Raw genomic sequence first — 11734 nt, forward strand, 5'->3', positions numbered from 1 at the left:
TGTCCAAAATTTTCTCCGAAAAGTTTCTATACTTGGCAATCACGTATTAACCATTACAGTTTCATATACACCCCTACAAGTTAGTGAAATTTCAAAGATGTAATAACCTCTTCACTATCAAAAAGCCTTTCAAAATAGTTTTGTATCAGTGCTAACTTTTATTGGCTCTTTAAAAACATTCATTTTTAAATCACTCTTTTCTCTTAAGTGGTAATAAGCCATGTCTCTGTTTTTCCTTCTATGTCATTGGATCAATCTCTGTTTTCCTCATTGTTTCCACTGCTTTCTATGCACAAAATGAGACTGCGCTCTAAGGCTCTGTCCTTAGCTCTTAGACTTTATTGATCCCTACATTTTCCTGTGACAGCTTGGCTTCAACTATGAGCTCGAGCAAATGACTACTGGATTTACATCTTAGACCTAGAACACTATTTCTGAATTTTAGTTCTTCATTTCCAATGCCTGGCTGATATCTCAATATCAATATCCTGCCTCAAATAAACATGACCAAACTTAACTTTCTACCAAAACTCTTCAAATGCCACCATTTCTGTTAACTAGGTTATTTATTTCTCTGATTACTGATTCCCAAAGTTCAAAATACCAGAGGAGTCTTTCTTCACTTATTCTTCTCCTATTGCATTCAATCAATTTTTTAAAAAATCTTGCCAAATCTTTGTACTGGTCCTTTGCGATGTAATGTTGATTGTAGGACTAAGACCAAGACAGACGTGAAATCTCAGCTTCATGACTGTCTAGATGTCTTATATTAGATAAGTTCCTAAACCTCAGTATATTTCATTTTCTTCCATAAAATAAGAGTAATACCTTTCCAAATCAAAGGATATGATAAATAGATAAAACACTTTTCAGAAAGTCCTTCCCCATCCACCCTAACTAAAGTATTTGCCTAAATCTCTACCCCTTTCATCCTATGTTACCATTTTATTTTATTTTATTTTATTTAGAAATTAACACTATCTGACATTCTATGGTTGACTGATTGACTGATTGACTGTTTTTTGCTTACAAGTTTATTCCCTATGTCTTTCCACTGGAGTTCATGAGAGCAGGACCTTTGTCAGTATTATTTACCACAGAATCCAAAATAATCCCTTTCACATATTAGGTGCTCAATACATATTTGGCAAAGGAATGAAGGAATAAAATACATGAAGTGCCTGCCACAATGGCTTTTAGAGTGTCTTTCCTCTACTTTATGCTATCTTCTTTCTTCTTTGCCACTGCTATCTTCCTGTATCAACCCTAATTACATCATTTCTGGCCTACAATAATTGGTCTCTCTGCCCTCATCTGTCTCCTAATCCCCATTAATCTGTTAGTAAAATACTGGATTAATCTCCTTTAAAAAAACTTTTTATTTATAAAAACTAGTTATTCATAGACACCAACTATGACAGAATGTCTTTTAATTTCCTACTCAAACTACTTCAGTAGATCTTCATAACATTTATTAAGAAGTCTAAACTCCTTAGTATATCATCCAAGATTCTTTTCAGTACTCCCCCTGCCTCTAAATTCCAACAAATTCCTTATACAAACCTCAGTCATTTTGATTGTCCTTAAAAGGGTCATGTCTGTTCCTACCTTTGATTACACCATACCACACAACTAGAATACCTAAATGAAATTCTTCCTTTAGAGCCCTGGTTAAGATACCAGACTTAAATACTGCCTTGTTTTATATTTCCCCACGTTTTCTAAACTATTATTATAAAATCATTAATATACTCATAATTTTTAAAGAATCATATGCAGCTATAAAAAGTCTTTCAACCTTCTAATCTCTAGGCTTCCCATGTATAATCACTGTTTATTGTTTATATATCCTTTCAGATGTGATTACTATTCAAATGTTTTTAGATTTTTCATCAATATTCAATGTGTATATATGTATATATGCAGAATTATATATACTTACAACACATTACACTGTTCTGAAACATACATCTTTACTTTCTATATCATGTACCTGACTTGTCTAACACCTGCAGAATTAACCACTTATTTTGAACACTGACATGACTTATTTGCTCTAATATTCATATGACATGAAGCATGTTTTCTACTATTTTTGTCTATCCATTTAAGTATTTTGTAACCTACAACTAGATATCAAGTCTCCCAAGTACTTCTTTCAACATTTTAAAAGTCAACATACAATGGTGATTTGAACATGTAATGTCACCATATTAACTATTTAGAAATTGAATATTTTATCCTCTTCCATTAAAAATCCAGATAATAATCAAATGCCTGGAATTAAACATTGAAACAAATAAACTATTTCCTAATGGAATCATTCAAATATGGAAAAAAAAATCCACTTTCAATCAAAAAACAAATATTCTGAGTCAACCAAAAACTTCTAGAACTAAGAAATGAGAATAGCAAAGTGGCAGAATATCAGATTAAATAAAATTTTAATTGTATTTCTATATACTAATAAAAAACAATACAAAATGAAATTAATAAATGATTCCATTCACAATATCACAAAAATAAATAAAATGCATAAAAATAAATTTTCAAAAATTAAGTGAAAGACTTGTACACTGAAAACAACAAAACTGAGAGAATTAAAGAGTACTTAAATAAAATGACAGTTCATGTTCAAGGACAAGAATACTATTATAAAGATGGTAATTCTCCACAAATTGATCTATAAATTCAATGGAATCCTTATCACTATCCCAGCAGGAATCACTGTAGAAACTGACAAGCTGATCCTAAAATTCATTTGTAAATGCAAGGAACCCTGAATAGCCAAAGCAATATTGAAAAAGAAGAGCAAAGTTGGAGAACTCATACTTCCCTATTTTGAAACTTAACTACAAAGCTATAGTAATCAAGACTGTGTAGTACTGCTGTAAGGACAGCTATATAGACCACTGGAATATAATTGAGAGTCTAGAAATAAATGCTTACATTTATGGCCAACTGATTTTTAACAAAAAATATCAAGGCAATTCACTGGGGGAATGGGACTGGTATAATTGAATATCCACATGCAAAAAATAAACTTAGACTCTTACTTCACACCATGTAAAAATATTCATTCAAGATAAAACATAGATCTAAATTTCAGAGATATAATTATTAAAATTTTAGAATAAAACATAAAAGAAAAAATTTTTGGCCTTGAATTAGGCAGAGTTCTTAGATATAACACCAAAAGCATGATCCATACACAAAAAATTCTAAATTGGACTTCATAAAACTCAAAACTTTTTGCTTCAAAAAGACCATTAAGAAAATGAAAAGACAAGCTACAGGCTAGGAGAAAATATTTGCAATTCTTCTATCTGATAGAGGACTTATACCCAGATATCTACTGTTATAAATCAATAATGAGACAAACACCCACTTTAAAAATGGGCAAAAAATTTGTATAGACATTGGACCAAAGAAGATATATGCATAGTTAATAAGCAGATGAAAAGATGCTTATCATCATCATCATTACTTTTTAGAGATATAAAAATTAAAACCATTGTGAAATACCCTTCACACCTACTAGAATGTCTATAGTGCAAAAGATAGAAAATACTAAGTGTTTGAAAGGACATACAGAAAATGGAACCTTCATGCATCAGCAGTTTCCACTTTTTAGAAAACAATTCAGTTTCTTAAAAAGTTAAAAATAAACTTACCACACCTCTCAGCAAATGCACTCCTAAGTATCTACCCAAAGAAAATGAAAATATATGTCTACACAAAGACATGTAAGTAGGTGTTTACAGCAGCATTTTTATAATAACAAAAACTAGAAATAATCCAAATGTCCATTGGTGAATGAACAAAGGAAATGTAATATATTCACATAATGGAATAATACCCAGCAATCAAAAGGAACAAACTACTGATACATGCTACAACATGAATAAGGCTCAAACACATCACCCTAGGTGAAAGAAGGCAGGTGAAAAAGACTACATATTCTATAATTCCATTTTTATAAAATGTTTAGAAAAACAAATTAATAGAGACAGAAAACAGATCAATGGTTACCTAGGACCAAGTTGGGAGTGGGGATTAACTGCAGATGGGAAAGAAGGAAACTGGTGGAGTGGTGGAAATTTCTAACACTGGATTGTGAAGACAGTTATACAGCACTGTTAATTTACCAAAATTATGGAATCATACATGTAAGATGGGTGAAGTTTACAGTAAGTAAGCTATACCTCCTTAAAGCTATTGAAACATAATGGAGACCCAAAAAAGTCAAATATTTGTTTCTCTACAATTTGATAATCCTATGTTCAATAATTTTTAGCAGTAGGCATATAGGATTTTATAGATTTTTAGTTATAAGACATTACTAATATATTCATTAGTTTACTATATTTTATGTAAATAATACAAAATACTGGTTTATATAATTTAGGTGAAGAATTTAGAAGCTAAAATTTTACTTCTATACATTTATTTAAAATGAAACCCTAATGAAGCTAATTACCTTTTTCAAAGCAGGGCAGAAATTAAAGAAAAGTCGGTGGTTATGTTTTGAATCTTTCAGGAAGATGCCAGTTCTGAATTATTTCTTCATCAGAAATCACATGATGATCCAGTGCTTTGAGAGACCATATACTGTTGACAAGAACATGTCTATATCCTTTTATAAGGCTTACGGGACAATCAAACATAGTGAGGGCAATGAGGCTTGGACAAGCAGATAACATACATACATTCTTTAACTTTGCAAACCCATTGTCATGTAGATAGAGAAGTCTTAGGTTCTTCAATCCACTCCAAAATCTGGTATCTGGTAGACTCTTTATCTGAAATATCATTAATAATAATATGTTAAATACAAATATAAATTTTCCATGAATTACATTGAAAAAGGAAAAATATTAAACATCTTCTATAATTCAATGTTTTCCCAAATAGCAAATTTCTCATTAGTAAGCAAAAACAGAATTTCTAATTACCCAAATGATGACTGAAGTAAACCAAAATACACTAGGTGTCTGTAATTAATAGTGTAATTAAATAAACAAACATATATACTCCATTCAATAAAAGTCCCTTTGTAATAAGCAGACTCTTTAAACTTTTATAAAATACTTCCCTTACATGAAAAACTTAAGGGGTCAAATCAATCAATGTGATAGTGATACTCCACATTAACAAAATGAAGGATAAATATCATACGATCATCACAACAGATATAGAAAAAGTATTTGACAAAATTCAACATCCATTTATGATTAAAACTCAAGAAGCTGGGTATAGAGGGAATGTACCTCAACATAATAAAGCCCATATCTGACAAGCTCACAGCTAACATCAGTCTCAGTGGTGAAAAGATAAAATATTTTCCTCTAAGAGCAAGAATAAGACAAGGACGCCCACTCTCACTACTTTTATTCAGCATAGCACTGGAAGCTAGAAGTCCTAGACAGAGCAATTAGGCAAGAAGAAGGAACAAAAGGCAACCAAATTGGAAATGAAAAAGTAAAACTGTAACTTTTTGCAGATTACATGATATTATACAGGCATACCTCAGAGATTTTGTGTGTTGAGCTCCAGGCCATTGCAATAAAGCAAATATTGCAATAAAGCAAGTCACAAAAATTTTTTGGTTTCCCAGTGCATATTAAAGTTGTTTACACTATACGGTAATCTATTAAGTGTGCAATAGCATTATGTCTAAAAAACCAATGTACATACCTTAAGTAAAAAATACTTTATTGCTAAAAAATGCTAACCATCATCTGATAATGTAAGATTGCCACAAATCTTCAATTTGTAAAAAATGCAGTATCTGTGAAGTGCAATAAAGTGATGCCCAATAAAATGCAGTATGCCTGTATATGGAAAACCCTAAATACTCCATAAAAAACTGTTAGAACTAATAAATAAAATCAGTAACATTTCAGAATACAAAATCAATACACAAAATTATGTTGACTTTCTACACATTAAGTATTAACTATCAGAAAGAGAAATTAATAAAACAATCCCACTCACAACTTCATCAAAAAGAATAAAATGCCTAGGAATATATTTAACCAAGGATGTGAAAGATATGTACACTGAAAACTATAAGACATACTGAAAAGAAATTGAAGAAGACATAAATAAACTGAAAGATACTCTGTGCTTGTGAATTGCAAGAACTAATATTGTTAAAACGTTCATACTACCCAAAGCAATCTACAGATTCAACACAAGCCATACCAAAATTTCAGTGGCATTTTTCACATAAATAGAACAAATAATCCTAACATTTGTATGAAACTACAAAAAACCTCAAATAGGCAAAATGATCTTGAGAAAGAACAAAGCTGGAGCCCTCACACTTCCTGAATTCAAGAATATTACAAAGCTACAGTAAAAAAAAACAGTATGGTACTGGCATTTAAAAACAAACAAACACATAGGTCAATGGAACAGAAAGATAGCCCAGAAATAAACCCACACATATATGTTCAATTGATTTACAAAAAAGGAGCCAAGAATATACAATGGGAAAAGAAGAGTCTCGTCAATAAATTGTGTTGGGAAAACTGGACAGGCACTTGTGAAAGAATGAAACTTGACCACTATCTTATGCTATACACAAAAATTAACTCGAAATGGATTAAAGACTTGAACACAAAATCTGAAACCATAAAACTCCTAGAAGAAAACATTGGTGGTAAGCTCCTTGACATGGGTCTTGGCAATATATTTTTTTAATTTGACACCAGAAGCAAAGGCTAAAAAAACCAAAACTGAGCAAGTGAGATGATGTCAAACTAAAAAGCTTCTGCATAGTAAAGGAAACCATCAGTGAAATGAAAAGGCAACTGGGACTTCCCTGGTGGTCCAGTGCTAAAGAATCTGCCTTACAATGCAGGGGACGCAGGTTCGATCCCTGGCCAGGGATCTAAGATCCCACATGCCACGGGGCAACTAAACCTGCGTGCCACAACTACTGAGCTCGCGCACCTCAACTAGAGAGCTTGCGTGCCACAAACTACAGAGCCCACGTGCTCTGGAGCCCAGGTACCACAACGAAAGATCCCACATGCTCAACAAAGATCTCGTGTGCTGCAACCAAAGACCCGACGCAGCCAAAAATAAATAAATAATAAATAAATCTTACCAAAAAAAAAAAGAAAAGAAAAGGCAACCTACTGAATGGGGGAAAATATTTCCAAATCATATCTGAGAAGGGGCTAATATCCAAAATACATAAAGAATTCATACAACAATAGCAAAAACCCAAACGATCCAACTAAAAAATGGGAAGAGGATCTAAGTTAATGTTTTTCCAAAGAAGACATCCAATGGCCAACAGGTACATGAAAAGATACTCAACATCACCAATCATCAGGGAAATGCATATTAAAGCCACGAATTCAATCACTTCACACCTATTAGAATGGCTATTATCAAAAAGACAAGAAATAAGTTGGCAAGGATGAGGAGAAAAGGGAACCATGTGCAGTGTTTGTACAATTGTAAGTTGGTGCAGCCACTATGAAAACAGCAAGGAGGTTCCTCAAAAAATTCAAAATAAAGCTTCCATATGAGCCAGCAATTCTACCTCCAGGAATTTATTTCAAGGAAATGAAAACACTAGCTCAAAAAGACACATACATCCCCATGTTCACTGCAGCTTTATAATAGCCAAGACATGAAAGCAACCTAAGTGTCTATCTATAGATGAATAAGTAAAGAAAATGTTGTGTGTATACACAGTGGAGTATTACTGACTCAAAAAAGAATGAAATCATGCCATTTGCAACAAAATGGTGGATGCTGAGAGCATTACGCAAAATGAAATAAGTCAGACAGAAAAAGACAAGTACCATATGATCTAACTCATGTGGAATTTAAAAAAGCAAAAAACAAACAAAAAGCAAACTCTTAGATACAGAGAACTCATTGGTGATTCAGAGACAGAGGGGGTGGGTGAAATGGTGAAGTTGCTGAAAAGATACAAATTTTCAGTTATGAAATAAATGAGTCCTGGGGATATAATATACAGCAGGGTGAGTACAGTTAATAATACTGGATTATATATTTGAAAGTTGCTAAGAGAGCAGATATTAAAAGTTCTCAACACAAGGGAAAAATTGTAACTCTTTGGTGATGGATGTTAACTTGACTTATTGTGATCATTTTGCAATATACACAAATATTGAACCATTATGTTTTATACCTGAAATTAATGTAATACTAAATGTCAATTATAGGTCATTAAAAAATTAAGAAGTCAAGAAGTAGTCTTAAGACTATGGATTTAAGAAGTAAACCAAATCACACACTGTTGGTCTAGATAATTTAAATTAAAAATGTTTGCTTATACTTAAAATTTTTGTGTTTATATATATTTTTTATTTAATTTTGAATTGTTTATATTTCACATATAAGACTACCTGGGAGAAATACTGTACATAGATAACATAAGTGCTTATTAAATATCAACTTCATTTATATGCAGATAACTGAAATGGCTATTGCTTACCTGATTTCCATGGAGATCAAGTTTGACTAATTTTATACAACTCTGAAGTGGATGAATATCTGTAATAAAATTGTTTGAGAAGATGCACACTCTAAGAGAGATACAAGATTGAAAACTTTCCATAGATTTTAAATGAAGGCCACTGAACTTCACAAAAACAAAATCTTTTTGATCTTCTATTACATTTTCATTATAGTGACTCCATTCTCTATGATTGGTTAGCTCTTCTGTGATTGTTCCATGAAACATCTAGGAAAAATGGGAAATTTTGAACGTTTTTTTCAACTTTCAAAAATAAATCTATATGAAAAAAATACTTTCTAATAGACAGTGAGAATAAAATGGGTAGAAAAGTTAAAATTTTTAAGAATATAATTTCCATAAAACCTTCTATTCCAAAGCATTTTAAATATATAACATGTATATAATTACAACTCAAAAATGTATCATTTCTCTCACCACTGAAATAATCAGTAAGAGGAAGAAATACTTTCTTTTTCCTGAAATACTTAAAGAACATGAAATTCAGTGAAATAGCTGGGATAAAAACATCACCTCTAGGCAATACAACTAAAACAAACAGAAAACTATACCCCTCAGACTTCCCTGGTGGTGCAGTGGTTAAGAATCTGCCTGCCAATGCAGTGGACACAGGTTCGAACCCTGGTCTGGGAGGATCCCACATGCCACGGAGCAACTAGGCCCATGTGCCACAACTACTGAGCCTGCGTACTGCAACTACAGAAGCCCATGCTCCGCAACAAGAGAAGCCACCACAATGAGAAGACCGTGCACCACACGGAGTAACCCCTGCTTGCCGCAACTAGAGAAAGCCCACACACAGCAACAAAGACCCAACATAGCCAAAAATAAATAAATAAATAAATAAATTTATTTTTAAAAAAAGAGGAAACTATACCCTAACATGCCTTGTATAATAAGTTTGGTGAAAAGATATTGTTAAATAACGAAGAGCATTGAATGATGAATCCCCAAGTTAGGAAAGTGATAATCTTTGTTGGAAAGGCTGATAAATGCAGCTAAATGAAATTAAGGGGCAATACAGGGCTACAAGGATGATTCAACAATGTAAATTAATCATTGTGATAAACCTCATGAATGGAATGAAGGATAAAAATCATATGATCATATCAATAGATGCAGAAAAATCATTTGAAAAAATTTAACATCTTTAAATAATAAAAACTCTAAACAAAGTGGGTACAGAAGCACTGCAATTCAGCATAACAGAGGTCATAAATTATAAGCCTGCAGCTAACATCATACTCAGTGATGAAAGGTTGAAAGCTTTCCTCTAAAATCAGGGAAAAGAAAGTGCCCACTCTCACCAGTCCTATTCTATACAATACTGGATATCCTAGCTGGAGTAATCAGGCAAGAAAAAGAAATAAAATCAGAAAGGAAGAAGTAAAATTGTCTTTGTTTGCAGATGACTTGATGTTATATACAGAAAATCCTAAAGACTCCATCAAAAAACTGTTAGAACTAACTTAAAAATTCAATAAAGTTGAAGGGCACAAAATCAACATGCAAAACTCAATTGCATTTTATATTTGTTAACAATGAACTATGTGAAAAAAATAAAGAAGACAATCCCATTATAATAGCATCAAAAATAATCAAATGCTTAGGAATGCATTTAATCAAGGAGGTGAAAGATCTGTACACTGAAAACTGTAAGATATTAATGAAAGGAATTGAAGAAAACAAAAATGATTGGAAAGCTATCTTGTGTTCATGGATAGGAATAGCTAATATTCTTAAAATGTCCATACTACTACCCAAGTCATCTATAGATTCAGTACAATCCCTATCAAAATTTCAATGACATTTGTCACAGAAATAGGAAAAGCAATTCTAAAATTCATATGGGACCACAAAAAAAAAATAGGAAAAACAATCTTGTGAAAGAACAAAACTGGAGGCCTCATACCTTCTGAATTCAAAACAACATATTACAAAGCTACAGTAATCAAAATAGTATGGTACTAGCATAAAAACTGGCACATAGATCAAGGTAAAAGAATTGAGAGCCCAGAAATAAACCCATAAATATGCAACAATATTTGACAAAAGAACCAAGAATACTCAATAATGAAAGGACAGTATCTTCAATAAATGGTGTTGAAAAAACTGCCTAAGAATGAAATATTCATATGCAAAAGAATAAAATTGGACCCCTGTCTTACACCACTCACAAAAATTACTGGAAATGGGTTAAAGACTTAAATGTAAGACCAGAAACCATAAAACTTCTAGAAGAAAGCTTAGGGGAAAAAAGTTCCTTTTACATTCGTTCATCCTGGTAATGACTTTTTGGATATGACATCAAAAGCAAAGGCAACAAAAGCAAATACCAACAACTGTGGCAACAAACTAAAAAGCATCTGCACAGCAAAAAAAAAAAAAAAAAAAATCAAACAAACAATCAACAGAATAAAGAGGAACCTATGGAATGGGAGAAAATACTTTCAAATCATAGATCTGATAAATGGCTAATTTCCAAAATATAAAAGGAACTCATACAACTCAGTAGAAAGTGATAATAACAATAACAACCTGATTAAAAACTAGGCTAAGGACCTGAATAGATATTTTTCCAAAGAAGACATATAAATGGCCAACACATACATTAAAAAGCTGCTCAACACTAATCATTAGGAAAATGAAAATCAAAACCACAATGAGCTATCACCTCACACCTTTTAAAATGACTATATTCAAAAAGACAAGATTAAGTGTTGACAAAGATGTGGAGAAAAGGGAACCCTTATACACTGTTGGCTGTACCAACATAAACAGTATAGAGGTACCTTGAAAAATTAAAAATGAAGCTACCATATGACATAGTAATCCCATTTCTGGGTATATATCCCCCCAAAATGAAGTAATTATCTTGAAGAGATATGTGCATCCCCATGTTCTTTAGTCCTAATGGCTAAGACATGGAAGGAACCTAAGTGTCCACTGACAGAAGAATGGCTAAAGGAAATGTGATATCTATTTTATATACACACACATACACACACACACACTGGAATATTATTCAGCCACGAAGAAGAAGGAAACTGCCATTTTCTACAATATAAATGCCACTGGTGGCCAAAATGTGGTGCAAGAAATGGGGAAATGTTGGTTAAAGGGAACAAACTTCCAGTTATAAGATGAACAAGTTCTGGGAATATAATGTAGAGCATGGTGACTGTAGTTAAAAATACTGTATTGTAT

At 32.3% G+C, this 11734-nt stretch overlaps 1 protein-coding gene across 1 annotated transcript in view; it reads right to left on the minus strand.

The window, feature by feature from the left end:
- LRRIQ3 (leucine rich repeats and IQ motif containing 3) overlaps positions 1 to 8734 on the minus strand; it is a 197448-nt gene extending 188714 nt beyond the window's left edge. Inside the window, 3 exon segments of the mRNA XM_036873689.1 lie at positions 4481 to 4523; positions 4525 to 4802; positions 8486 to 8734. Of these exon segments, the coding sequence (XP_036729584.1) occupies positions 4481 to 4523; positions 4525 to 4802; positions 8486 to 8734 (570 nt within the window).
- Between the last annotated feature and the right edge of the window lie 3000 nt (positions 8735 to 11734).

The sequence above is a fragment of the Balaenoptera musculus genome, chromosome 1, assembly GCF_009873245.2.
Source record: "Balaenoptera musculus isolate JJ_BM4_2016_0621 chromosome 1, mBalMus1.pri.v3, whole genome shotgun sequence".
Classification (NCBI taxonomy): Eukaryota; Metazoa; Chordata; class Mammalia; order Artiodactyla; family Balaenopteridae; genus Balaenoptera; species Balaenoptera musculus.